This window comes from Bos javanicus, chromosome 18 (genome assembly GCF_032452875.1).
Source record: "Bos javanicus breed banteng chromosome 18, ARS-OSU_banteng_1.0, whole genome shotgun sequence".
NCBI classification, from domain to species: domain Eukaryota; kingdom Metazoa; phylum Chordata; class Mammalia; order Artiodactyla; family Bovidae; genus Bos; species Bos javanicus.
Window position 1 is genome coordinate 53,400,950 of NC_083885.1, and position 27,154 is coordinate 53,428,103.

General features: G+C 53.8%; 1 protein-coding gene across 5 annotated transcripts in view; it reads right to left on the reverse strand.

The window, feature by feature from the left end:
- Positions 1-27: 27 nt before the first annotated feature.
- The window catches only part of SYMPK (symplekin scaffold protein), a 33,250-nt gene continuing 6,123 nt past the window's right edge, over positions 28-27,154 (reverse strand). For 3 of the 5 annotated variants that reach the window (XM_061388679.1, XM_061388676.1, XM_061388677.1), the window contains 22 exons: positions 25,496-25,622; positions 24,639-24,888; positions 23,151-23,321; positions 21,717-21,956; positions 19,826-19,980; positions 17,352-17,502; positions 15,981-16,185; positions 14,991-15,141; positions 13,825-14,060; positions 12,675-12,756; positions 12,411-12,524; positions 11,055-11,202; positions 9,830-9,990; positions 8,219-8,327; positions 7,788-7,888; positions 7,084-7,174; positions 5,932-6,033; positions 2,348-2,535; positions 1,258-1,434; positions 958-1,053; positions 446-772; positions 29-278 (listed from right to left, as the gene is read on the reverse strand). In XM_061388679.1, coding sequence (XP_061244663.1) covers positions 141-278; positions 446-772; positions 958-1,053; positions 1,258-1,434; positions 2,348-2,535; positions 5,932-6,033; positions 7,084-7,174; positions 7,788-7,888; positions 8,219-8,327; positions 9,830-9,990; positions 11,055-11,202; positions 12,411-12,524; positions 12,675-12,756; positions 13,825-14,060; positions 14,991-15,141; positions 15,981-16,185; positions 17,352-17,502; positions 19,826-19,980; positions 21,717-21,956; positions 23,151-23,321; positions 24,639-24,888; positions 25,496-25,622 — 3,520 coding nt within the window. In that variant the 3' untranslated portion in view covers positions 29-140. Of the gene's footprint in view, positions 279-445; positions 773-957; positions 1,054-1,257; positions 1,435-2,347; positions 2,536-5,931; positions 6,034-7,083; positions 7,175-7,787; positions 7,889-8,218; positions 8,328-9,829; positions 9,991-11,054; positions 11,203-12,410; positions 12,525-12,674; positions 12,757-13,824; positions 14,061-14,990; positions 15,142-15,980; positions 16,186-17,351; positions 17,503-19,825; positions 19,981-21,716; positions 21,957-22,260; positions 22,525-23,150; positions 23,322-24,638; positions 24,889-25,495; positions 25,623-27,154 lie in introns of those variants that run through there. The other 2 variants (XM_061388675.1, XM_061388680.1) reach the window with 2 other exon arrangements.

Consider the following 27,154-nt stretch of genomic DNA (forward strand, 5'->3'; position numbering starts at 1 on the left):
GCATCAGAGATGACACGCATACCCCAGACCGGCGATCTTTTTTACTTTTTTAATTTTTAAAGGCAAAGCACCGTCGGCCAAGCCCCTCCCCGGCCTCCCTGAGCTCCCAGTCCCACTCCCCGGCCCCCCAACAAGCTCCGTCAGCTATTCCCCTTGGTCTCCGGTTCGCCCACTTCCTCAGTGGCGGGGCTGGGAGTCTGCACTGTGTCTTCTCCAGCAGCTGTGAGGGGCTGGGGGCTCCGCTCCTCCTTTGAAAGCAATCCACCTGCTGCAGTTTCCTGGTGACAGAAGCGGGGGCAGGTCAAAGACAGCGTGGTCGCACCTCCAGTACTTCTTCAGGCCCTACCCTTCCCGCCCCCTCCCCGCCTTGGACACTAGGCACACACACTTAACCCCGGCCCCTGGTTTCTCTCGTCCTCTGTTGCTCTGGGGCGGTCATCCCTACCTTAGGTAGGGGTCCCTCAAGACTAGAGTCCAGCAGTGCGGCCTCAGTCAGCCCCGAGTCATCGTCCATGCTGATGAAGATGGCCGGGGTCTCACACTCAGGCCCCTCCTCCCGGAAATCAATGGCTTCCTCTGGCTGGGGGGGGCCTGGCCGCGCCGAGGAAGAGGACGAGGACGAGGAGGGGGCTCCCAGTCCCCCAGGCTTCAGCTTCTGTTCTTCCTCCAGTTGCCGCTTTAAGGCCTTCTCCTGGGCCAGCCGCAGGCCGATGAGATCTTGAGGGGGTCGGGGGGCCGGAGGTGGTGCCAGGGCCAGAGGCTCTAAGTCATCCTGGAGGTGCGGGGTGACACACAAAACCTCAGGGACGGCTGGGACCCAAGACCCAGGCTGCTCTCAAGGGGATGGTGGGGGAAAAGATGGAAACCACCCTGAGGCAGACAGCAAAGAGGGCTGGTGTGGGTAGGAGGAGGGGGGCAGGGCACTTCTGGCTTGGGGAGGGGGCTGCAGACCCTCACCTCTTCCAGGGGCCCGGCAGGTGCTTCCTTAGTCTCTGGCTCCTGCTTGCCGCTGGCCTCCAGGATGGCCATGATGGAGTTGGGGATGTGCGCTTGCTAGGGGAAAAGCAGATGGGGGCGCTGTGGAGAGCTCCGATCCGGAGACAACCCCCTCCCCCAAGTCCCACTCAGACCCTAGGTGTCCTTGACTCTCCAGACCCCAGGACCTTCGTGACACTGCCAGTGTGCCCCTGCCCGCACCCCCGCCTCAGTCCCCCAGGGCTGGACCCATGGGGCCACCCACCCCACACCCGGGGGTACCTGGTGGGGGGTGAAGGAGCGGACGTGGGCCAGCAGGGGCTCCCGGAGCTCTGGGCACTTGTCAAAGACGGCCCCCAGCTGCTGGGGTGGGAGCTGCAGGATGACCTGGAAGCTCTGAGGCTTGGTGCGCTGACAGCACTTGATGAAGCCCTCCCACACCTTGGGATACTTCCACACCTGGACCAGGCAGGGAGGGAGCAGTCGTGAGGGGGCCTGCAAGCAGCCAGCCGCACCAGAAGTTGGGACAAAGACCTTAGCAAGAAGGCCATGCCTCGCTGCATTCTCACCGCCACCTCTAGAGGGCGACGTTAGCCCTGCTAAAGCTAGGAGGCCCAGGGAGGTGCGGGACTCGTCCAGGGTCACACAGGAACCAAGGGCAGAACCAACCCCCAGATCTGCCTGCATCTGCACTTAACCTCTAAGCCAGATGTTGCAAAGTGGCAACCTGTGGTCTGAATCCAGTCTGAAGGCTTGTGGATAGTGGATTTTTTTTGTTGAAGTTTCATAAAACATTTCTAGCTTCTCTTGAAAACTGGTGCCATCTTTCAGCTCAAGATGCCTCTTGTCTGACTGAGTGCCAAATGATGGGGGGCAAGGGGCAGCTCTGGTGGCTCAAATGGTAAAGAATCTGCCTGCAGTGTGGGAGACCCAGGTTTGATCCCTGGGTCAGGAAGATCCCTTGGAAAAGGGAATGGCTACCCGCTCCAGTATTCTTGCCTGGGAAATCCCATGGACAGAGGAGCCTGGTGGGCTACGGTCTAAGCAGCTGCAAAGAGCTGCACACAACTAAGTGACGAACACTTTGACGGGGCAGCCACACCTCCTGGACGTGCACCTCTCGAAGTCTGCTCCTACCACCCAGCAGCCTCACTCGCCACCCTGCCGCCCTGCTGCTGTCCGACACAGTGACCCCGAGAGGGCTGTATTGTCTCAGCAGTCTGCCAGTCATAGAGCAGGTCTCTGCACGAGGGCTCCCTTGGGACACTGGCCAAACCGGCTGGAAAAGCCTGCAGTTCTGCCTCAAGTCTGTTGGCAGCACATCCTGCGGCAGTCCCCTGCCTGGGAGACCAGGGTGGTCAGGGCGGGTTACCTGCTTCATGATGAGCCGGGACAGGATGTTCATGACGAAGCCCCCCAGGCGGGGGTACATAGTCAAGGACTGGATGACGGTCCTCATGAGCAGCATGGGCAGGGGGCTCTGCTCCATCAGTTGCTGCATCACCACGGCCAGCACCTCCGACGTGTACACGTTCCGCTCCGCAAAGCACAGGTTGGTGGCTGTGAGGAGGCGGAGAGGGGACCTGTCCCCTTTGCCCAGCAGCCCCTGGGAAGTGGGAGCCCCACATCCCTTAGAAAGCCTCAGCCCTGTGATCTGCCTGCATGAGGTGAGATCCAGCCCCAACTCCCTGAAGCTCCAGGCAAGACAGATTCCCTCCCACCCAGAAGTGGACACTGTGGTCTGATCCTTGGAAAGCCTGGGAGCTGGGGTAAGGGAGAGGACACGTCCATCTCCTGGAAGCCCCACTGGGCCGTGGGAAGACATTGGTCCTTTCTCTTGGAGAACAACGTCCAGAAAGGGTGAGGGGAGAAAGATATGTTGCCTACCCCTGGGGACCCATTGTGGCTGGACTGGGATGGCGTGGCACCTCCACCTCTACTGGAAGGAAGCAGCTGTGACTTCCATAAGCAGTCCCTCAGGGGACACATGTCCCCTCAGGGGACATGCTGCTCATGGTCTCCACGAGCAGACTGGTCAAGAGACTGCCTGCTCTGAACCCAGTGCACGAGGCTCGTGCTGGTGCTCGGGCGCTACCAGGCCTGGGGGGATATGGAGGTCATAGTTCACAGAGTCATGAAGGAGGGGCAAGAGGAGGAAGTCTGGGCGTAAGATGAGCACCAGGAAGGGCCTGAGGGGGGCTGGTGCAGCAAAAGCACCCACAAGGACAGGCCCCTCAGGAGCACGCTGTGGGACTCCAAATCAGTGAGATCAGTGGTGCTCGGATCCACTGTTAGTGGGGAGACTCCGGGAATTGCCTCTGAACCCCTTCTGCCCCAAACACCACTTGCCAGGTGAGTCTGTCAACCAGGAAGTCTTTATTGAGCTAGAAGAGAGGCCCCCCAATCCTTGAGAGGCTAATGAAGAACAGAGGTAGATGCCTATAAAGAATGGGGGCTGGGGAGCTCCTGTAAGGAAGAGAGGGAGGCTGGAGGCATTGCAGGCAGACAGGCAGGGAGGAGGCTGGAGGCGGGGTAGGGAGGGCACCTAGGCTGCAGGGAGCGCAGAAGGTGAACACAGTGCAAGAGGACCCGCCCGAAACAGAGGCTGTTCCTCCTCCTCCCATCTAGGTAGCTGTTGGCTTCTGCCTGCTCTGCCAGAAAGCCTCCAAAATCAGCCTTCTTCCCTCTCCTCTCCTTCAGCTCCACCCCAGCCTCCTCCTGGGCCTCCCACCCACCCTCTAATCCACCCTCCATACAGCAGCCTGAGAGGGTCTTTCAAAAGCTCACCCTGACCCTGTACCTGCCACAGGCCCTCAAGAGAGCAAGTCTGAACTTGAACTCGGGTCTATAAGAGACCAGCTGTGGGCAGGGCCTACACCATTACAGCCCGACTCCATCCCCCACCACCATCCTCGACCAGATCCAGCTGGGTCTGCTCTGCAGTTCCAGAACCAGGCCTTGCTAGCAGGGATCATCTCTCCTGCTTCCTCACCCCTGTTCATCCTGCGGTCTCAGCTCAGGTGTCCCCTCCTCCAGGAAGCCTTTCCTAACATCCCACCCAAGGGAGAGTCGGGGGCCCCTTTGGGCCCCCTGCCCCAATCCTGCTCACTCTGGACTGTTACTGGAGGGATGGACTGTGAGCCCGGGGAGGGCAGGGACAGGACAGTCCCCATCCCTGCCATGTCCTCAGGAGGGCCCAGCACAGGGCTGAGCAGAGGTGTGTAGTGAGTCTTAATCGCTGGGCCAGTCCACTGGACAGGTCTGGCAAAAACTCATCAGAGAGGGTGGTTTAAGGGAAGTGAATGCCAGTGATGACTGCTTATACTGACAGACAGTGGGGAGTCCAATGGGGCACAAAACAGGACCTGGAGCTAACAGGCAGGCAGGGTTACTGGTGCAATGGAGAAAAGCACGAGTGTAGCAGAGAAGCGTGCTCTGGGATGAACAGCCAGTAGGGAGACCGGCTGAAGGGCTGCTGAGAGCGCAGCAATACAGAGGCTCCGCGTGGGCGTGGGTTTAGGGAGAAACCACTCGGGGCGTCGCCAACATCTCCAGGGCCTGGCTGCTGGCTGCGCGGGTGACCTGTGGTCAAGCCCTTTCCCCCTGGGCCCCAGCTCCCTTGTGTGAGATCAAGGACCAAACCCGGGTCTGTGAACGGGCATAACTGGAGCAGTGGGCGGGGCCCGACGGTTACAGCCTGACCTCCTTTCTTGACCAGACCCCTGCCCCCAAACCACCAGATCCAGCCAGGGGCCGCTCTACAGTTCCAGAACCAGGCCATGCTAGCACAATCTGAGTCCCCTCAAATGGTACACAAGGTCACGTGTGGGTACGGTCCTTGGGAATGGGCTCATAACTTCCAGAGGTCACCTAAGGGGCCAGGGCGTGTAGACGACCACTCCTGAGCCTCAGCTTTGAGACACTCCACCGCGTCCACTAGAGGCCTGAGTTCCCTCTCAGTTGTAGTGTGTGTTTAGTATTTTCAGAAGCTCCTCTCTTGACCTAAAGGTTTCTGAGAGAATCTGCTGAGGAAGACTAGGAAATATGTCACTGAAGCTACTTCAGGCAGGACAAGACACTAGCAAGGAGGGAAAACCCCCCTCCCTGCTTTTAGAGGAGAGAGGAGGAAGCAAGGCCAGCTGTCTTCTGAGAAGAGCAGGGAACACGAAGGGCTCCTGCCTCCGTGGGAAAGCATGGTTTCTGGACCAGCAGCCATGGAGGACGTGGAGGGGAGCGTGGAGGGCGGGGAGGGGAGCGGAGGGAGGGGAGGGGAGCGGAGGGAGGGAGGGGAGCGTCCCCCTGGGACCCAGGAGGCCATCTGCAGGCAGAACCGGTTTCGGACTCGGGTCTCCCAACTTCCGATTCTGTTTTGTCCACTACACCACTTAGCTTCTGGGTGGCCCTGAGCAAGTTACTTAACCTCTCTGGAACCTCCACTCCGACTACAAAACGGAAGTCAGCATACTTACCAGGAACAGAGTGGTGTGGCTGGGCGGGTGGGCCTCTGAGGCGCTTGGGAAAGCGCAGCCCAGACTAAGTGCTAGGTGAACAGACAGGCTGTCATTAGGGAACTGCTCACTGTGGGGGGCCGGCCAGGTTGTCACCTACTGCCTCGGGCCGCTCTCCAGGCTCAGCTCTCCCGTTGGTCACTCCTCAGGCCCCTGGGGGCTGGGGAGGAGGGCTCCCCACCCTTCCTGAGGAACGCTCTGTGCTGGTGTACAGGGGTGCATCAGTTCCTTAGATGGGGCAGGGGAGGAAGGAAGGAGAGGAGGAGAGGAGGAGGGATGGAAAGGAGCGAGGCTGGCGTCCGGAGCTCTGAGACGGGGCTGCGGTGGGCACAGTCTCTGACTTGGCTGATTCCACAGGGGGCCGACTCCAGTCCAAGGTTCTTCCCCGGGTCCGCAATGGCCAGGCCACTGAAGAGGGGGTCGGGGCAGGGCGGGGGGTGTGCCTCACCTTTGATGATGGACTTCATGTCACACTTTGCCGAGTCAATGTTGTGTAAAGCGATGAGCAGCTCTCCAGGGTTCAGGGGGGACAGGGCTGAGTTCCCTTCACCTGCAGCATGGGGAACGGCGGGAGGAGGAGGAGACAGTATGGAGGCCTGAGAGACAGGTCCAAGCCCCCCTAGACTGGGGGAGCGGCAGAGGAAGACAAGGCGCCCTCTGGGATTAGGGGTAGAGAGGGCTGGAGTGGCGGGAGGAGAGACTGAGAGCACCAGGAGGCGCCCCAGTGAGGCCTCGGCTGGTGACCATTCCAACCAGAGGCCTTCAGGCCTGCACTGGGCCCCCAGCACCTCGCCTGTGACTCAACCACTCTCCCGTCCCAGCCCAGGCTGTGCACCTACAAGGGCAGGGAGCGGACGAGCTCATCCCAGGTCCCTAGCACAGCAGAGAGGCGCAGGGGCGCCTGCTAGACGGGACAAGAGGGGGCCAGGCAACAGACTTGCACACAGCACTCGGGCTAAACGCCACAGGGCACGAGGCTGGGGGAGACGGCACTCTTCTGGTGGGGTGTCGAGGGTCCCAGACACTCGCGCGCGTGTTTTGAGTCGCCAAGTCACGTGTGGAAGAGAGAGCTTCCACCCTCCCTAGCTCCAGCCCCTGGGGTGAGGGCTGAGGAATCTACCCTATGCCATCTGGTAGTCTGTCTAGGTTGAAAGTTTTCTTTCTTTTGGACCAGGGCGAGTCCAAACTCGAACAAAAGGCCCCTCACCCACAGCCAGAGGGGTTCAGGCAAGACCTGAGGTAGGGCAGGGATGGGGCCCATGTTTGAGGTCCTGGAAGGGAAAATGCTTATAGAGAGTCAGCCCTCAGTCCCACAGTTTTGTCCCCAATGTGGATGAAACCATCACCCAAGTATCATGGGAGGGTGGCCCAGGAGCTTTGGGACAGATGTCGAGATGTCACCAAGCCTGAATGGCAGCCTCAGAGAGCAAGATGAACACCCCCCACCAAAAGGTGGTGGCATCCCTCCCCCAGCTCTCACCTCTGGGACCTCTTCCTCCTTCCTGCACCTGAGGTGGGGTCTCCTGGGGGAGCTGCTGGGGAGGGAAACGAGGGCCAGGGTTGAGCTGGCCCCTGGTGGGGAGGCGAGCACATCACCTACCGTGCTGGGTGCCCAGCAGGCGATTGAAGACCTCTTTCACCACGATGGGGTTAAGCTTGATGAGCTTTGGCAGGGCCTGGATCACTTCCTTCTACAAGGGCAAGGCAGAGGAGGGCGGGTCAGATGCGCCCCTGCCCGTTCCAGAGAAGCCTGCCCACTGCTCACCCTGGGGCGCTGAGGGGCAAGCTCTGGCCTCCCCTAGCCCCCTAGTGCCTTCCCTCTCTCCTCTCTTTGGTCCCTCAAGGTTTAGCTTTCCCAGCTCACTGGTCTAACCCAGCCCCAGCCTCATCACCCCCAGGTGAGCCCCTGGGCCGGCTTGATGGCTCCTCCTCCAAGAGAAGATGGAGGTTCACGCGAGGTCCCATAGCCTGGGAGGAACAAGACCGGGGCAGGGGAAGCACACGCTCAAGGGGAGGTGTCCCCTGCCCTGCTTCTGTGGCTCCACTCTGTTCTCAGGAGGATTGTGTGTACAGGGTGGGGCGGGAGGGGAGGAGGGCGCGTGGTGGTGGATAACTGGGATATTCACTCACAACAGGAAGAAGCTGAGGCTCAGAGAGGGGCGGGGCTTGCCAAATTGAGACTGACCCAGACAAGACCCAGACTGTGCTCACAGCATCTGATGAGGGTGCCCGGGAGCCTCCCTCCTCCCCGCCCTGCCAGGCATGTCCCCGTGGGTGGGGGCATCCAGGCGTGCAGCTCCGTACCTTCTCCAGCCCATTGAGCACTGGGATGAGGAAGCGGACGTCTGGCAGTCGCTTGTGGTAGAGATCCCTGACCCGCTTCACCAGCTCTGGGGACGGGGGCACTGCAGGCGGAGGAATAAGCAGGAGGCTCAGGGGCTTGGGGTGGTGGGGTGGACATTGAGGAGGAGAAACGAATGGTGGTGGGTGTGTGGCAGGGGCGGGGAGGGACTGCTCCACTTCAGAGCAGAAATCCCTGGCCCTCGGTTTCTCAAATGCATTTTAGCAGTGCACCCTTGCGCACGGAGAAATTGAGGCCCAAGGATGGGGAGAGACTCACAAGAGGGCCAAGCGTCTAGGGACCCAGTGGCTCTGATCCCCAGGTTCTGAGAAGGTAAATGGGGAGGGCCTGGACAGGAGAGGAGAAGGAAGAAAGATGGGGTCCCGGGAGGCACCTTTGTCCGTGAGGCTGTGCAGACAACGGGTGACCAGTGTCTCCGCCCCCTTGGGACAGTTCTCCACCAGCAGGAGCAGCTCTGGCGAGTTCATGCCCATCCCCCGGATCTACAGGCGAGAGATGAGAGAGGAGACGTTGGGCGGTGTGAGGGGATGGGGGCCCAGGGGCAGAGCTGGGGAGGCATCAGAGACCAGGCAGCTGGCAGGACACTGGGACTCTGGAGGAGGAACTGGCAAGAGAGGGCGGATCTCAAATATTCTCATCGTTAGAAGAAAAGCAATAATTCTTTGAGGTAATGGATGTTAATTAAACTTATGATCATAATCATTTCACAATATATACATGTATCAAATCACTATCTTGTAGACCTTAAGCTAAGATAATGTTGTGATCAGTGGTATCTCAATAAAGCAGAGAGAGAAAAGAATGGGTGTCAGGCTTCAGAGAAGTGGGGGAAATCTGGGGAAGGTGGGCAGGGCTGCCAGAAGTGTCCAGGTCTCTTCTACCCGACCTCACACACACACAGGCTCCTGCAGCGCCTTCCTGCACTCTTATCATGCTGCCCTCCCACCAGGCAGGCCAGGCCTGGCCTCTGGGACTCAACCTGACCTTTGATGCCCAAGCTATTCTTCAATTCCTTGGTGAAGACTTTTTTTGCTTTTGCAGGCACAAGTGACCCCTGCCCACCTCCCTGTGACCACCCAGGTGCCAGCTTTGCTGCTGGCTCAGATCAGGGCTCGACCTGTTGCTGCGTCTGCAGCCTCCCCCTATCCCCTCCACGGGCACCGAACACAGGGAGCGGAGGAGGGCCAGGCATCAAGGGCTCGTCCCTTCCTCTGCCCAACTGCAAGTGGAGCCGACAGTCGTTGCCCTCAAGGAGCTCACAGTCCCTTGGGCTCACCGTGACAATGGGGAGAAGAATCTGCTTCCTCCTCACAACCAGATCACTACCCTCACGTTACAGGTAAGGACCCCACTGACTCTGGGAGGCAGGTATGTGGGAATTAACCTGCCACATTTTCTCCTTTGGTTTATGGTGGAATTCTCAGTAATAAAATGTCAGGAACAGAGATAGAGAAGAGCAGTTTCAAATCTGGCGACAGAAGGGAAGAACAGACATTCTGAATTTCACAAGCCAGCCTGTAACTGCGTTGCTTCTCTTGTGTGTGACCCTGTGGCTCCAGAGAGGAGCAGGAGGGACTCGGGCCACGACAAGTAAAGATTCCTGTCAGCAAGGCAGGGGAGGGACGGCTCATACATGACAACAGGGATACAGGTATTCACAGGCAAGAGGTCACAGAATCAATCACTCCAACAAGCTTGCTGGTCTGAATTATTTGCTTGGTTTTAACTGAAGGGTGCAAGGTCACGCAGTGAGAAGGGGAGAGATGTAATGTGAACTGAGGTCTGTCCGACTGGAAGCTCTTAACTACAGGGCTACCCTGCTGTCTTCTCAGGAGTGGATGGAAGTGGGGGTTCGGGGGGTGATGACCCATAGCCTCAGCACTCAGCAGGGGAAGGACATCCAGGGGAGGGGCAGGGGCGGGGCTGGAGTTGGTATTCGGCTCCGCCCACCAGTGGGCGGAGCCTGGCGGGCCAGGGGCCTCACCGGCTGCTCGATGACCCTCAGCACTGTCCTCTTGATGTCAGCGATGGCCTCCGTGTACACGGCCGCCAGCTCGTGGATCAGCTTGTGGTTCTGAGGTAGGAGAGCCAGGTAGAGGTACAGGCACTGCTTCACCGTCTCCTCGGTCCAGGGTGCGGCCACCTCTAAGAGGGCAGGGGTGCAGGGGGTGAAGATCAGATGGGCCCCACTCCCCCTCGCCCCTGCCCAGCACCTGGCTCTTCTTGGGGGGCAGTAGGCACAGAAGGGACTGGGAGCTGGGCCTGGGAAGCAAACTGTCCCAGGGAAGGAAGCCAGTCCTTTGGGAAATGAGGTGCAACCAGACCTGCTCCCCTTCTAGAAGTCTCTGCCCTACATTCCCATCTGGTCTCCTCTGACCACCAACCCAGACGGATCTTCCCAAGAGCACATCTGGCCCTGCCCCTCCCCTCCTCAGCGCTCTCACCACCATCCGGGACCCTCAGGGAACGCCTGGCCTTGCTCTCCCTGACAGCTCCTGTTCAGGGCTGCCCTGCCTCTGGGGGTGTGTGCTGGGCTCACAGCCTCCTTCTGACGGTCCCTTGGGGCCCCCACTTTGGAGCCTGTGCATGTGCTACTCTGTTGCCTGGAACCCAGCGCCCAACTCTTTTTTATTTTTAACCTCACTGTGTGGCAGGATCTTAGTTCCCCAACTAGGGATCGAACCTGTGATCCCTGCATTGGCAGCATGCGGTCGTAACTACTAGACCACTAGGGAAGCCCTCCAGTTCCTCTTTCTGCACCACCTCAGGGTCATAGAGCCAGCACACCTCCTGGGAAGCTGGCCTGGCACCCAAGCTGCACTGGGGCTCCTGTGCTCCTAGAAGCCCCTTGCTTTCTGCCACAGCCAGAACCTTCCAGGTTAATGGGCCCTTCCCTGGGGGCCTGGGTCTCCCGGTCTGCAATGCCGGAGGACCCGGAGCTCTGCTAAGGGAATGGTCTGCAAAGAACCTGCCTGGCCCTTCCTGGAGTCCCATCACTGGCTCATTCTCCTGGTCCTCGGCTTCCAGCCCAGCTGCGCCCTCTTTCAGGACACTCTCCCTGACCCCTCAGGCTGGGCCAGGCACCCGTTCTGGGTTCCCACAGGCTCCTGCTTTCGCCACCTGAGCGCGTTCCAGCTCTTGCTGTCTGGCTGTCTCCCCCAGCGGGCCATCCCCCAGCTCACTGCACCTCTGGAGAACCTGCGCCAAACCTGTGTCCTTGTCAGCTCCAAACAGCACCGACGGCGGGTTGGGGTGGACCAAGAGCTGCAGGTAGTTGAGGGCAAACTTCTCCACGTACTCTCGCAGCTGCTCCTTTTCGTACATGCGCTTGATGAACAGCAAGGCCTGGGAACGCACCTGAGGAGTGGGGTCGGGGGAGGACGGCCGCTCTGAGCTTGGCGGCATTGGTGTGAAACAAGCCGAGGTCTGAGAGAGGCCCGGCGGGGCTGAGTTGCTGTGCCCAAGGCTGGTTACCAGCTTGGGAGAGAGGCTTCTGGCCCAACCCAAGGCCCTGTACCACCCCACCGTCTACCTGCCCCATCCCGTCTCTTATCGTTCATTCTTGTCTTGCTTGCTACACTCCAACTGGAAGCAGCTTTCCTTAGTCGCTCGAAAAAGTGAAGTCGCTCAGTTGTGTCCAACTCTTTGCGACCTCATGGGCTACAGCCTACCAGGCTCCTCCGTCCATGGGATCTTCCAAGCAAGAGTACTGGAGTGGGTTGCCATTTCCTTCTCCAGGGGATCTTCTCGACCCAGGGATCAAACTCAGGTCTCCCTCATTGCAGGCAGACACTTTACTGTCTGAGCCACCAAGGAAGCCCTCACTTTTTTTTAAAGTGACCACATTCTCCCCAGCTCTAAGACTTGGCACAAAAGGTTCCCACTGCTGGCATGCCTGTCACTGGCTAGATCCTGTTTCACTCAGACATCCCCTGCTGGGGGCCTTGTGAACAGGGCCCGGTCTTGGGCACCGCTTTGTCCCCAACAGCACCACGGAGCCAAGCCAGAAGGGAGGGCTTGCTGAGCGAATGGCCATGAGATGTCAGGAAGGAGCTGGCGGCAGGCAGGAACAGGGACGGACCGAGAGCCTCTCAATCACACGCTGACCCTCTGTGCAGGGCACACTCGTCCACTCAGTGCAGGTCTTGGCTCACACCACTCCTCCTCCAGAAGTCTTCCTTAGACCGCTTCCCTTCCCTGGCTGCACACCCAACTCTACTCCAGGCACTGAACACGCTGTGTGGTCACAACGGCTCCCCTTCTGGTCAGTGCCCCCCCCAGGTCCCAGCACAGCACCAGGCCTTAAGAGGGGGTGCACCAACATGGGCGGAGTAAGAGCGAAATGGACTGCCATTCCTGGGCGGGGGGAGCGGGGGCGGGGTTGTCTATGTACATTCTAAGCAGCCTCGTGCCATCAAAAGTGGAAAAGCCACCACCACCAAGTTGTCACAAGAAGGGCAGCTGGCCCAGAAACCTTCAGGGCCATGTGGAAAAGACGGGGCTGGTTACTCGGGACAGAGGATGGGCTGAGTGTAGCCCAGTACAGAGCAGGGGTGAGGGGTCACCTTGTCCTTCTCGTGGGAGCTGAGGTCTAGCAGGACATGCAGGTACTGGAACTGGCGGGATGGGCGCTTGAAGATCAGGTCTCGGAGAGTGGACATGCCCAGGTAGGTGCGACTCTGCGGCAACAAGGAAGGGAGCCAGAGCTCAGGGCACCGCAGTGTGTCTCTGGGGTGTCTCCCTTGTCTCAGTCAGATCACGTCCCTCACAGAACCCCCGACCCCACCCCAGGCTGCAGCGAGCATGGCCCCAGCCGCGCCCATCCTCACCTCGTCCTCGCAATACTTGCGGATCACCTCCAGGGCGCTCTCGGTGATCAGCGGCGCCTCCAGCACAACCTTGGTGAAGATCCTGCCGGGGTTGGGGGGACGGGGTACAGCTGCAAAGGAGAGGCCCCTGGGCTTCCCCCTCCTGCTGACTGTAGCTCAGAGCTGGCAGGACCCCTCACAGAGCACTCGCTCAATCCCCTGCGGACAGAGCTACAGAGCTCTGGAAGCAACAGAGTAGGGTTCAAATGCTGCCTGGGGATGGACTGGCGACATGGGCAAAGACTGCCTCTCTGAAACTCAGTTTTGTCCAATGGGGATTCCGAGCTTGTTCAAAACAGCAATGGGAGGGAATGATGGAGGGGAGTTGGGAAGGGTGTTGTATTTCAGACACGGTGACCATCAAAGGCTGCTTTGAGATGCTTTAGTCAATGCTGGTAGATAAGAAAGAGCTGGCCATGCAAGGAGTAGGTGGAGAGGACCCCAGGTAGAGAACAGAGAAGTGCCAAGCTTGGCATGTGTGAGAACACAGGACTGAAGGCTGGCGCGGCTGAAGTCGGGGCAGGGGGTGGGGGGTGGGCAGGGAAAAGCAGAGAGGCCAAAAAGAGGCTCGAGAGGGTTGGTGGCGACTAGATTATACAAGATCTCACAAGGCCTATTAAGGACGTCACTTTTTTTTTTTTTTTTTTTAGGACGTCACATTTTATCTTGAGGACAGTAGAAGGTTTTTAGTGGGGAAATAAGAGGCTTTACATTATCAAATGTCACCTGTGCTGCTGGAGAATGGATATGCTAGAGGTCAAGAACAAGGAGGAAGCTACAGAACCAATTCAGGCAAGAGATGGGGATGGCAAGAAGTTGACCCCCAGAACAGGCCTCTGAAGCAGGCACTGTCATCACACATCACGGGAGAAAACGGAGGCCTAGAGGTGAGTGACGCAGCTCGGTCAGAGGGCAAGCAGCAGAGCCGGGGACAAAGTGACACTGCAGAGACCTGTTCTGTGCGTGGGGAGGGCGGGGAGAGGCGGCGGCTCGGGGCGGGCGCGTGGAGGACCCACTCGGTGCTGAGAAGAGCTGCTCGGAGCCCAGAAAGCAAAGGCAGGACACGGACAGGGGACCCCTGAGGACGGCGGGTGCAGGGCTGCCCCCTCACCCGTCCTTCTGGTCCGGCTTCTCCTGCAGGCCGGAGAGCAGGCGGATGAGGCAGTCCTCATACTTGTCCAGGGCGCCCTTGACGCCAGCTGCGAGGTAGGCGTTGTACTCCTGGTAGAGCCAGGCGAAGGCCAGGTCCAGGCGGGCCCGGACGTCCTCCAGGATGAAGGACAGGACCTCGGCCTTCAGGCCCGAGTCGAACTGCGTCACCAGGCTGGCCAGGATCTTTATGCGCACCTGAAATGGGAGTGAGGATCTGTGTCGGCGTGGGGGGCGGGCAACGCCGGGCACCCCTCACTGTGTCCTGCTTCTGCTCCCACCCAGCCTCAGGGAGCCAGCGCAGACCCGGTATTAAGTGAGGAAGGAAAGCCTAAGAACCGTATTTTCAGGAGGTCTCCTTTATATGAAGAAAAAAACTGCAAAGGGAGAAAACAATAACAATAAAACTAGGAGTAATAGCTAGAATTTCTAGGAGTAATATCTAAATCATAGATTCATAAAATTACAAATAGCTACACTGTATCTAAAGTGTATCTAAAATATAAATATCTAAATTTTTAGGAGTATTATCTTGAGTGTACAGAAAATGATCCTGAAGGACTCTCCGAGTGTGTTTGTTGGTTGCTTCTGTTAGGGGGATGGCTCGCAGATGGGGGCCAAAGAAGACTTATGGTCCCTTTATGGCCTGGAAATAATTTGAACAGAAAGCATATGTTCATATACTATTTGGTTAACTAAAACTAAACTTCAAAAATTGGGGAAACAGCCACTTGACTGAGGCTGCAATCCCAGCAAACAGCAGAATCAGAATTAAAGCAGGTGTGGGTGTGTGTGTGTCTGCGGCGAAAGAACAAGAATGCTGTGAACCGCAGCAAGAGCAAGCACCCTGAGAGCCCACGTCCAGGCGGCTCTTCCTTGCAGCCACCGTGCTGGGGGACAGAGCACGCGTGTCCACATGTCTTCTTCCACGTTGCCTGTGAGGAGCTGCTGCTATCATATCTGCCTTATGGGAGGTCAGAGTGAGGCTGGGAGAAGCGGCCGGTGAGCGGCAGTGCTGGGGTCTGGAGCCAGGGAGGGTTAACCCAGAGGTCCGTCTCTCCGCTGGGACGTGCGGCAGGCTCTTGGAGAGAGGGGCTGGGAGGAGGCGCTGGGAGGACGGGGGCACACCTGGGCGGCCCCGCTGCAGGCCACGGCCTTCTCGGCCCGCAGGATCCGCTTCACAGCGCCCAGCTTCATGGCCTCAACCTGCGCGTCCGTCAGGGGCTTCAGCACGTCACTTAGGCGGAAGATTTTCTTGCGCCCGCCAGCACCCGCCAGCCTATGTGCGAGAGTAGGGACAGGGACTTGGTGACTCCGAACGTCCTTTCTGGAACCCGGGCCCCACCCCAGGCCATACAGACAGAGACAACCCCACACTGTCCCTCCAACTCCCCCGTGACCCCGAGGCACTGCAGGGCAATGAGAAGGCAGAGGATGCTGTTCTGGTTTGGTACATGGTATCTGAGGGGAGGCTGCTATAAGGAGCAGGCAACGGATAACAACGTGAGACCTGAATGAAGTGAGGGAATCAGACCCACAAGTGTCTGGGGATGAGCTCTCTAGGCAGAGGGAACAGGGAGTGCAAAGGCCTCCAAGTGGGGACATGCTTGGCCGACCAAGAGGTTGGTGTGACAGGAGGAGGGAGCAAGGCGAACAGAGAGCCTGGAGGGGCAGCAGGTCAGGGCCTGCTGGCGAGCCTGGGTTGGGGACAGGGTAGGGAGAGGCTGGATTCTGTGGTCTGTAAGACAGGTGATGATGGGGACAATGATGGGAACAACCAGGAGCACTTCCTACGTGCTAGAAACCACGCTAAGTGCTTTTTACCTCATCATCACTGTCCACCCAAGAGCCATCTGATTTAATCCTCTAACCAGCACTGTGAACTCATTTAATTCTCTCTTATCCTCAAAGACAGAGAGATACGATCAGCCCCATTTTAGATATAAGACAGTAGTTTTATATACAAGAAAACAGCAGATAAGGTTCAGTGGTTACGGCACTGACTCTGGAATCTGAGATCCTGGCCCAGACCGATCTCTGTTTATCTGCCTTCATCTGTCACATACACACCAAAACCAGGCCCCAGTTTCCTGCACCAGCACCTGTCAGGGGACTCACCGGGGCTGCGTGACAGGGATAATGGGCTCCGGCCTCCTCTTGGCCTGGGGCACCTCCTCCTCCAGGGAGGACATGGAGCTCAGGGAGCCCACTACCGAGATGGCCTGGCCCTGGGCTGGCAGGCGCCGCTTGATCAGAACGCTCTCTGGCTTCACCACCTTCTCCTCCTTGGGCTCCTCCTTGCACTGCTTGGTCTGCTCCACGCCTGAGGGGAAGGCAGCAAACGGGCTCTTGGTGTGTCAGAACCACCTGCTCCCACCCAAGGACCTCCTGTGGGCCAGGTTCCACTCTAAGCCTTGCATACCCGAAATTCATTTCAATCTGTAAAGCGTGGGTTGGATCCCTGGTTGGGGAATGAGGATCCTGCAAACTCTGTGGCATGGCCAAAAAAGCAAAAAATTAGGAAAAAAAAAAAAATTCTGCAAAATGCTTTTCTGGAGCAGGAATATTTTTCATCCCTACTTTGCAATAAAATGATTGAGGTTCAAACAAGAAACATCATTGTCTTTTGGTTGGAGTGATACCCGGTATCGCCACTTTAGAAAGCTGATGAGCAGTTTCAAACAGCACTGAACATGCCCCAAATCAAGACCCAACAATTCCACTGCTTCGTATAAACTCAACACAAATGAGGGCACAGCAGCTTTACTCATAACAGCCAAAAACTGTATAAAGAGCCCACAGGTCTGTCAACAGAGGAGTGTGGATAAACAAATGGGGGCCTGTTCACATAAAGGAAGGCTAATGAGCAATAAAAAATAAATGCTTGGTTTACACAGCAGCATGGATGAACTTCAAAAACATGCTGAGTTTATAGTAAGCCAGAGGCTATGATCCCACTGATATGAAGTTCAAAACTAAAACAACTCACCTATGAAGACAAGAGTGGGGACAGGGGATGCACTGAGTTTCTACTGGAAAGGAGCAAGAAGGAACTTTCCAGAATGCTGGTGACAGTCCTTCTCCACCTGGGTAGTGCTTACACTGGCGTGTTCACTTTGTGAAAATCCACTACGCTCTACACTTTGAGCCATGAGTTTCACTGTACATAATTTATACCTCAGCAGCACTTTGAGAATGGGAACCCACACGAGGCTTGGAGAGGTTAAGTAACTTGATCAAAGACACAGTTACTAAGTGGCTGAGGTAGTCTGGGTCCTCTCAGACCTCAAACCCAGGTCTGCTGGACTTCAAAGCCCAGGGCCTGAAAATATTGAGCACTCACTCTATCTATGGGACCTGTGACTACTGACACCTAAGATTTCACATGGTTTTCCATTTGCACTTTGACAAAGAGGCGCTCTCCCAGTAAGGAGAGCCCAGTGGCCACAGTGCCAACCCCGGCCCTGGTCAGCTCCCTGCGGCACTCACCTGGCCCCAGTCCTGCGGCCGTCATCTGCGTGGCCATGAGCCGAGCCAGGTGCTTGATCTGGGCTTCGGTGCCTGCTGACTCCACTGGGGTGTAGATCGCTTGGAAGGAGGCGGGCATGGCCTCGGGCAGGTACACCATGCTGATGAGGACCTGCAAGATGCCAGGAACCTTCCTTACTTACTGACCCAATGGACACTGGTTCCACACACTGCTGGCAGAATGGCAGTGATGCGGACAGGCCTGGGCCGCCTCTCATGGAGCACAGATTCTTGTGCAAGTGAGAGAGAAAACGAGTACTGATGCAGTGTGGGTGGCATATGAGAGAGGGAAAAGGGGGCGTCACCCCAGGAAGGCCAAGGACCGCTCTGGCTCCTCCGGGCGGTGGCATGTAGGCTGGGAACTGAGAGGTAGGCCGGAAGCAGACTGACAGAGAGTGAGGCCTTGCAGCGGTGGGGGCAGGTGGGTGGGGAAATTCTAGGTGTGGGAACAGCATGGGAGAAGGCTAAGAGGCACCAGAGCTGGTACTCTGCCCAGAGAGTGGAAGGAGGTTCAGCGACAGAGTGTAATATGAGACAGAAATTGATTTAAAACAAACACACACAAAATCAGTACCCTAATAGAACAACATATCCACGTCTGTCAGGAATCGGTAACAAAAGATAACTTCAACCCCCTACAGGCTTGGAAGTTTGAATGCATGCTCTTAAATAATGACAAGAGAAAGATAATGAAATAAAACATGGAAGATACAGCTACAATGGTACTTAAATGGAAAATCAGACCCTCAAATGCTTACACTGGAAGAAAAGTGGAAGTGACAGTCACTCAGTCGTGGCTGACTCTTTTGTTCCAGGCCAGAATACTGGAGTGGGTGACCTTTCCCTTCTCCAGGGGATCTTCCCCACCCAGGAATCGAACTGGGGTCTCCTGCATTGCAGGCGGATTCTTTACCAACTGAGCTATCAGAGACTGAACACTAATAAGAGAAGCGTTTACCTTTGGGGAAAAACATTGAAAGAAAGTAACATGAAAGAAAGAAAGCCAGCAGAAACAAAAAAGAAAAAAAGACAGCAGAAATAAAACAAAAGATTACGAAAGATGATCAAAAACTTAAGAGCCAGCTCTTTGAAATGGCTTAAAACAAGCAAATCTATGGCAAGAATATACAAAATAAAGAGAAAGGACACAGTATCAGGGACAAAAAAATGGCACGTTACTACAGAGACAGCAGGTATTACGAGAGCAAAAGAATCCTGTGAACAACTACATGCTAATAATTTGAAAAAGACAATTTCCTGAAGTGTGACGGGGATAGATAAGATACAACAAGTTGATGGAAGCCAAATCAGACAGGGCCTAAGGCAAGCTGAATTTAAGTTTTATCTGGAAGGAAGCAGAGAGCCCTGGCAGGGATCTGAGCAGGGGAGCTTTATGACTTGTACTTGACAAAGATGCCTCTGGCTGCCGCAGGGAGGGTAGAAGGCAGAGCCAGAAGAAGTGGACCTCTGTGGGAAGAGGGCGGGGCCTGGACAGGGCAGGGGTCAGTCACAGGGCTGGGGAAGAGGGGAAGGGCTGGGGGGAGGCGGAGGCAAAGAGTTGAACTTCCAAGTTTCTGGTGTGGGGACGAGAGGCATGTGTGCCAAGAACACAGGAGGGGCCATGGGCCTATACTGGAGTGGGAGGAGAAATTTCACAAGTTGAGTTTTGACATGTTAAGTCTCCTTTCACTCAAGGAGAGAAAGATGCAGGTGGCCAGACACCCAGGCCTGGAGCTCACCAAAGAGATGTGAGCTGGAGAGTAAACTCCTCGCTGCCCCAACTGCCCAGCAACTAACCCCCTTGGAGCCTCTAGGGAGACAGAAGGGAAAGCTGATGGTGACTGCCGTCGGGCATGGGAAGAGATATTCTCCAGGAGGGTCCAACAAAAAGGTCTCAGTGCTGCTACAGCCTGAAGACTGATGTGAGGACCACCACCCTCCCACCTCCTCGCCCCTCCCCCATTCCAACTGCCTCATCAACTCAAACCAATGGTTCTGTTACTTTGCAGCAGGACATCTTTGAAAATCTAAAAATAACACTGGTCATCCCACCCCACCAATGCCAATCCCACACCACATAATGAACAAGTCATGGGGCTGATGCTCCAGTTAATAGACCTAATAGGCCCTCCCTGCAAAGGAAAGGAGAGAGAGTGGGTGGGTCTTAGATTGAGACTTAGAAAACCTGAAGGGGAACTATGACTGGGGGGTGGGCGGTATGACAAGTGACCTCTTGAAGGAATAAAGATCATCTAAGAAGAGGTCCATCCAAGGTGAGGAAGGCCCCGTGGACCACACCCTCCCAACCCTGAAAAGAGAAGTGTTTCAGGTCTGATGTTATGTGCAAAAGGTGGGCAGCATGGAGCGGAAAGGCAGGGAAAGACTGGAGACCCTTCCTCCCTGCCTTGTGGGAGAAGGCCCCTACGCGTCCTTACCAGATTGGCCACGTTGTCGGGTGTCAGCAGAGGCTGGAGGAATTCGGCTGTGATGTCTGTGTCTGACTGGCCTGAGATCTGGGCTGAGGCCTTCGAGGTTCCCGAGGGGCCTGGCTCCAAGTCCTTGTCCTCATCGTCTTCCCCCAGGTTGGGCTCTGGGATGGAGGAGACAACAAGATGCTGACTCTCTGGAGGGAGCACCAGGCCCTTCTCTCCTCTCAGGTACCCCTGGCGGTCCCTGCCCCGAAGCAGCTTCAGCAAACAGGAGCAGTGTGGCCACGTGACCCTGGGGAACTACCCACCTCTCTCTAGGCCTCAGTTCTCTTCACCTGAGAAATGGAAACACCAGCCTGGCTGATCACACTAAGCTCCAAGAAGACGAAAAGGTTAACTAATAAGCTCACAGAGCTTTATTGTTTAAAAACACCTATCTTTGAAATAGTCTTCAGCCTCACAGGGAATCAAGAAAATGTAAAACATCCTAATAAGACAACAAATTTGCCTATATGATGGACAAAAAAAAAAAAGTAGTGACAGTTGTTGTGGGGGTGTGAACTGCGGAAGTGTAAACTGGCATGGCCTTTGGGAAGGGCAGTTTGATAGCAGGTCACAATTTTAAACGTGTATACCTCTTCAACACAGCAGTTCCACTTATAGCATCTACTCTAAAAACTTACAGATACAGCCAAAGTAAAACGTACAGCAAATTCACAGCAACACTGACGGTACAGAGATACAGCATACAACTTCTATCAAGAACAGGCTGGGTGAATACAAGTACAGAGGTTCTAGCTCAAGGGAAAAAACTAATTTAGTATGAACCTTAGAGAAAAAGCTTTGTGTGCAAAGATGTTCCCTGAAGCTGTAGTTATAAAAGTGGAAAAGCTGGAATGTTCAATAGAATGATGATTTAAGTAGATTAAGGCAAAAATATGACATGTTACACAATTTTGTCAAGTCTGGAACACATGTAACAAAGAGCTGATACCCTGCATTAACCAAGGGCATCTCCAATTCAATTACAAAAGGCTGAACAGCCCAACAGAACGGGTACTTCACATAAATGCAAACAGCTAATACACGTAAAACAATGCACAGCCTAACTCCAAAACAGGCAAGAAAGCAAATTTAAACCAAGGATACCATTTATACCCAGGGTTTACCCAGTGGGGTATCTGGCACTCACACACTGCTGGGGTGGCATACACTGATGTGAGTTTTTTTGGAAAAATGCTATCAGAAATTTACAGAATTCCCTGGAGATCCAGTGGTTAGGACTTCCTGCTTCCACTGCAGGGATTGTGGGTTCAATCCCTGGTCAGGGAGCTAAGATTCCACATGCCACAAGGAGCGGCCAAAATAAAGAAAAAAAAAATTAGGTGAATAGGTGGAGAAAAACAGATCTCTACCTCAATCTTCATACCCAAGTTATTTTTCAAAATGAAAAAAACAAAAATAAAATTCCATCCTTTCTTTTTTTTTTTTTTGCGGGGCGGGGGGGGAGCATCATGGGATCTGTGTATTGCAGCACGGCCGCCCCCCACCCCCCAGCAAATTACTTCACAGGAAAGGAGAACTCTACACATCAAAGGCATTTCTGAAAGAAAACCTAAGTGTTAATACTTGTGGTTTTGTTACTTTTGGGGAGAGGGATGAAAGGGAGACTATTTTCATTTTACTCCTTTCTGTATAACTTAAATAATTACTTTTGCGTATGTTATATTCTTTAATAATTTTACTTTGACATCACTTATTATATGTCATCATATTTATACAATATAATCTATCACGTAAATTAAGCTTACAGTTTCGTGTAAATAATTAGACATTTTGGACATGGTCAGTCCCTGCCACCACCTCCTGCCAGGCCTGACCCAGCTCCTCAGCTCACCCAGCTTCATCTTCTTGAGTGTGGAATCCGAGTCGTCTCGGGGCCGCTTGCGGGCATCCTTGCCACTGGGCATGTTTCGGGCGATCTCCACCTGAGGCGTGCCCAGGTCCACCAGGAGGGTGGTGATCTGAGCCTGGAACTCCAAGGACGCTGGGTGCTTTAGCACATTCAACAGGTGCAACTTGAGATTCTTACGCACGCTGCTCACCTGAGATTTGGCCAGCGTTGGGGGCAGATTGGCTGTGAGAAAAGTAGCAAGAGCTTTATGCTGTGGACAGAGCTCATGGGGCCCTGCCCACCTGACTTCCTAAGCCCCACCTTGGGCAGTGGTGGCGGGCATCTCCTAGCAGAGCTCCTTCACTCTCAGATCTACTGTATGGCCTTCCCCCTGTACAAGCTGATATTCCCTTGAGAGGTCTCCCTCAGTATTAGTCAACCTTAAAACAGAAAACCCAGCCTCCTTTTATTAAACATTAAGTCTCATCTCCCTCTACCTGTGGTCCGGAAATTCCAACACACTTGTCCTGCAGAAAGCAATAATCACCTGCAGAATGTTTCAACTGAGCTGCCACAGCAGTGCATTGTTGGTCCCTGACACCAGAGTGACCTTCAAACGTCTTAACAATCACCTTGAGAGGTGAGTCTCCCCTGTTCCACAGCAAAAGAGGATGCCTGCAACTGTGTCTGCCCAGCATCCTTTCCCACTTCCTCAGCCAACAACACTCCCATTTTCCTTTGAGGGAACCATCCCAGCTCCATTCTCAGTCCAAGGGGGCAAGAGTCTCAGAGCGAGTAAGAACACTGCAATCCTTTGGCCATTGTGATTGGTTGGGAGATAGGCTCACAATGTCTTCTTGGCCAATCAGAAACAATGAGCCCTTGGACCTCTGTTGGAATGGCTGGGAAGGAGTCATTCTCTTTCCCATGGGGTTGCCAAGTAGATGGGATGGAAGTCTGGAACAACTGGGGGCCATCTTTGCTACCCTAGGGAAGAGACACATAAGAGCCAGGAGAGGGAGAGGGACTCCTGATCTTCACACACTCATGCCTCTGCTCCACACCTTTCAGTTTCACACATGCACAGAAGTAGAGAGACCAGGGTAATGAATCACCATGTAGCCATCAACATTTCGCTGATCTTGGCACGTCTATCCTCCCTGCTTTTTTAGGGGAGACAGGGGAAGAGCTGGAGTATTGTAAAGTACTTAGACACCAGGTCACTTCACCCACACATACCTCAATGTTAAAGCAGCTCTGAACCACGTGTCTGTCATGTGCAATCACTGAAAGATATGTGTCTCATCTAGAGAAGCCTTCCTTATGGCCATAACCTACTAGACTGATGATGATGAAAGCTTTCGGGGCCTGCTGTTTAGCCCACATAAGAGGAGATTGGTCTGTGGACAGGGGAAGTGGGGGAGGGCACCAACCTACCGTGGAGGGTTTCGTAGGCCTGAATCACCTCTGACATGAACATGGGCCTCTGGCGGGCAATATTGGCCAGAGAGCCCAGGGCTGTGGTCAGGTTGATGGAGGAGATAGCGGGGTGCACCATGAACTTGAGCAGCTGCTCCAAGGCTGCCTTGCCTTCTTCCCACAGCACATCTAACGAGGGAGAGAAAAGGACCAGTTAGTAGGCGGCTTTCTCCCTGGCCTCCAGAGAGAGCAGTCTTTGGGACCAAAAGGAGAAAGATCCTCGTACATGGATGGCTGTGACTGGCTAAAACAACTCAGGAGATTTAGTGCGTGATGAGTCTGACTATAATACTATTAATAAAAATCTAGAGATGACGCTCAAAGCATGGGCTTGCAATCCTGACCAAGTAGAAATAATTTAAAATATCCAACTATAAGGAATCTGTCTGAACTACACTAACGTAAAACTTTGAATATGTACACATGTGACAACACACAGATAGAGGACTCAGAATTCTCTGAACCACCAGGGTCCTTGATCCATTCACCAAAAGTGAACTCTGAAACTGTGGCAAATATCTTTCCTGACATTTCTTGTGCAAAAACCTACTGGATGCGACATTATACAAAACAGTGAATAAAATACAGAATGTAATGTAGCCATTCTAATGGAATATTTTGTAACATCTGAACATGATATTGTTTGGGAAAGATGCAACTTAATTTTTGTTGAGTTCAAAACGTGGTCAAGCAATATAGAAGAACAGCTAATATCTGTGGAATGCTTACAATGCCAGCCATATAAACTCACCAAAAGCTCATACTAACACCCTAAAGTAGATGCCATAGTAATGACTCCGGATTTACCAATGAAGAAACAGGCTCAGAGAGAATAGGTCCGGTGCTCAATGGCAGAGCAGAGATTCAAACACAAGTCATTACACTTTCATGCCTCTCAGCTGGAAGTATTAAGCATGGCCCTGTTTTCTACAAACAAACCCAACAAACACAAAACTATGAATATACACATATAAATACCTATCTTTGCATAGAAAAGACCTGAGAGGAAACAATACTCTTGGCAGTATTCATCTCTGAGAAGCAGGACTGGGGAAGGACAGAATTTCCCTTCCTACTCCTCCATACTTATTGCTTGACACTAAAACGGGCATGTACTACTTTTATAATTTGCAATCAGAAAAGCTGCAGAACTAGCTGGTATTTACTACTGGGTGCTCACATTCCCATGGAACAGCACTACCAACCTGGAAGGGCACTACTGCCATTTCATTTTACAGAAGGAAGATAAGGTTCAGAAAGAAGTAATTTGCCCAGGCTCACGTGAGGAAGAGGTAACACTGATTTGAATGTGGCATCAGGGCTCTTAAGCACTGTATCAAACTGATTCCAGAAATGAAAAACTACGAAGAAAGGGGGAAAGGGGGAAGGAGGAGAAGAGAGCCGGTGCAGTGGCAGACCAATGGCACCAGCTGACGGGGCACTCACTGTACTGGATGTAGGGGTGGTCACGAGGGATGCGGTCCAGGCTGATGTCGTGCTCCTGGCGTCGGGGCACCTCCGAGTCAGCCATGCGGGGCGAAAGGGTGACGATGAGGCCCTCCACGAACTTGATGGCATGGGTACGGATGCCGTCGTTGTCAGAGTCCAGCAGCAGGATGATGTCCCCAGCCATGGCCGACACCATATCCCAGCAGGCCTCCTGGAGCTCACTGATCACCCGTGACTTCACCATCCACTGTGTGTGGGCCGGGGAGGGGTGGACAGACAGGCGAATGGGGACAAGACGCCAATCACTGACTCTACCACAGCTCAGAGATCCATCAACGATGATACATACGTTCACTGGGGACACGTTCACCGAGTTACAACTCCGTCCCTGGCCCTGGGCTAGGTGATGCGGGGGACAGGACCCAGGGTGACCAAGCCAGGCCTGGCCCTGCCCTCATAAGGTTCAGAGGTAGTGACAAGGCTGAGTGTTGAAGGCTCAGATCTTAAAGAAGCCAAAGGAACAACAATGCCGACCTCACAAGGTGGTGGCAGAGAGCAAACGGATTTCTTCCTTTCGATAATGTTAATGTACATCACACCACAGTGTGGACCCAGCTGGCCCATTTGATCACAAGACCTGGTTCTTGGGGAACGTCTGCGGAACGCATAAATGGATGGATGGATGCAGGGAAAGAGGGGTTAATGGCAACTCCTGGGCTGTTAGAATTTAGAGCCCCTCGTTGTCTGTTCCTAAAGATCAACAGCACATCTTGACCTTGAAAGATGTGATCAGACGCTGGTTTTGAACTCTAAGAGACAAATGAGACCTGTCAGGCTGGGAAGGGAGCTCCTACCTGCAGGGCCACCTTGTAGAGCTGGGTCATGGTGAGGATGGCCTTCTTCACCACATTCACATTCTCGTCTCTCAAGAGCATGTTGAGGTTCGCGATCAGTTTCAGCAGCAGCTCAATGTCTCGCTTGCTGGGGATGGAAGAAGAAAGGCAAGGTCAAGGTGGCCTTTGCGCAGGTGATGGGAGCCTGCAGCCTCCAAGGAAAGGGAAATCAGGGCCGATGTGTCAAAAGACTGGAATGCAGGTGGGCACCTGTCGTGTTTGCCAGCATCTGGTACCTTTGGACATAGGTGCGCTCGAACACGGTCTAGGTGGGTCCTACGACGCCCACTCTCTCGTACTATTAGGGCCCCACAGTTCACCTAAGAGGCAGCAGTGCCAGACCACTGGTGTGAATCTAAACAAGCACCTTTGTCTCATTTTGAATAGCTCCTACCTGGAGGCTTGTTGTGAAAACTGCAACAATACATGTAAAGCTCTTAGAAGGGTATAAGAAAGCATTCAACAAATATTAGTCATTAATATTTTAAAGCACTCTGCCTTACGTAATCATGAGTCTTATTTACTAATTTTTTTTACCTAAGATGGAGGGCTCTGAAAGTAGGGGATTCTTTACCATCTAAGTACTAGCAGAGTCTCATTTTTTTTTTGAAGGAAAGAATGAAAAGGCCTTCAATAAATATTTGTTCAGTGAATGAATAAATTCAAGGCTACACCTAGAGCTCAGAATGTGAATTTTCACATCATGTTACAATCTCAAGTTAAATATTAAGCTAATCCGTTGAAAAATATGAAACTCAACTATCAGCTACATGAAGGCAGAAACAATATCTGTTTTTATCCAGTTCTATTTCTACAGCCTGACACAAATGCCTGGCACACAGCAGTCATGTGATACATATCTGGAACAAAAAGTGTTTTGGCAAACTCAGAAAATGTACCATTGATTGTCCCAGTGATCTATGAAAATTCTGAATCACTATGTTACTTATCTGAAATTAATATATTATAAATCAACTATACCTCAAAAAAATATCACTCTTCTTTTTTGCTTGTTTGGAAAAACAGTTAAAATTTTAAAATCAAAAGTGCTATATATGCTGCTGCTGCTGCTAAGTCACTTCAGTTGTGTCCGACTCTGTGCGACCCCATAGACGGCAGCCCACCAGGCTCCCCCGTCCCTGGGATTCTCCAGGCAAGAATACTGGAGTGGGTTGCCATTTCCTTCTCCATATGCTTCTCTATATATGCTAACATGTTAAAAAAAAGACAAAACTAACATTTATCAGTGTGGAGAGGGAATGGGGGAGGGGCAAGATGGGGTAGGGGGATTAAGAGGTACAAGCTACTACATAAAAAATGGATAAACTTCAAGGATATATTGTACAGCTCAGAGAATATAGTCAATATTTTATAATAGTTGAGTGGAATATAATCTATAAAAATTTTGAATCACTATGTTGTATATCTGAAACTAATATATTATTATAAATCAAGTATACCTCAATTGGAAAAAAAAACTCTACCAGTAAAAGATGGGAGACTGAGAATCTGGGCAATGGTGTTATGGACATGGGTTAAAATCCCAGCACTGCCATATACTGGCTGTGTGACCTTAAGAAACTCACTTCACCTCTCTGATTCACAGTTTTCTCTTCAGTT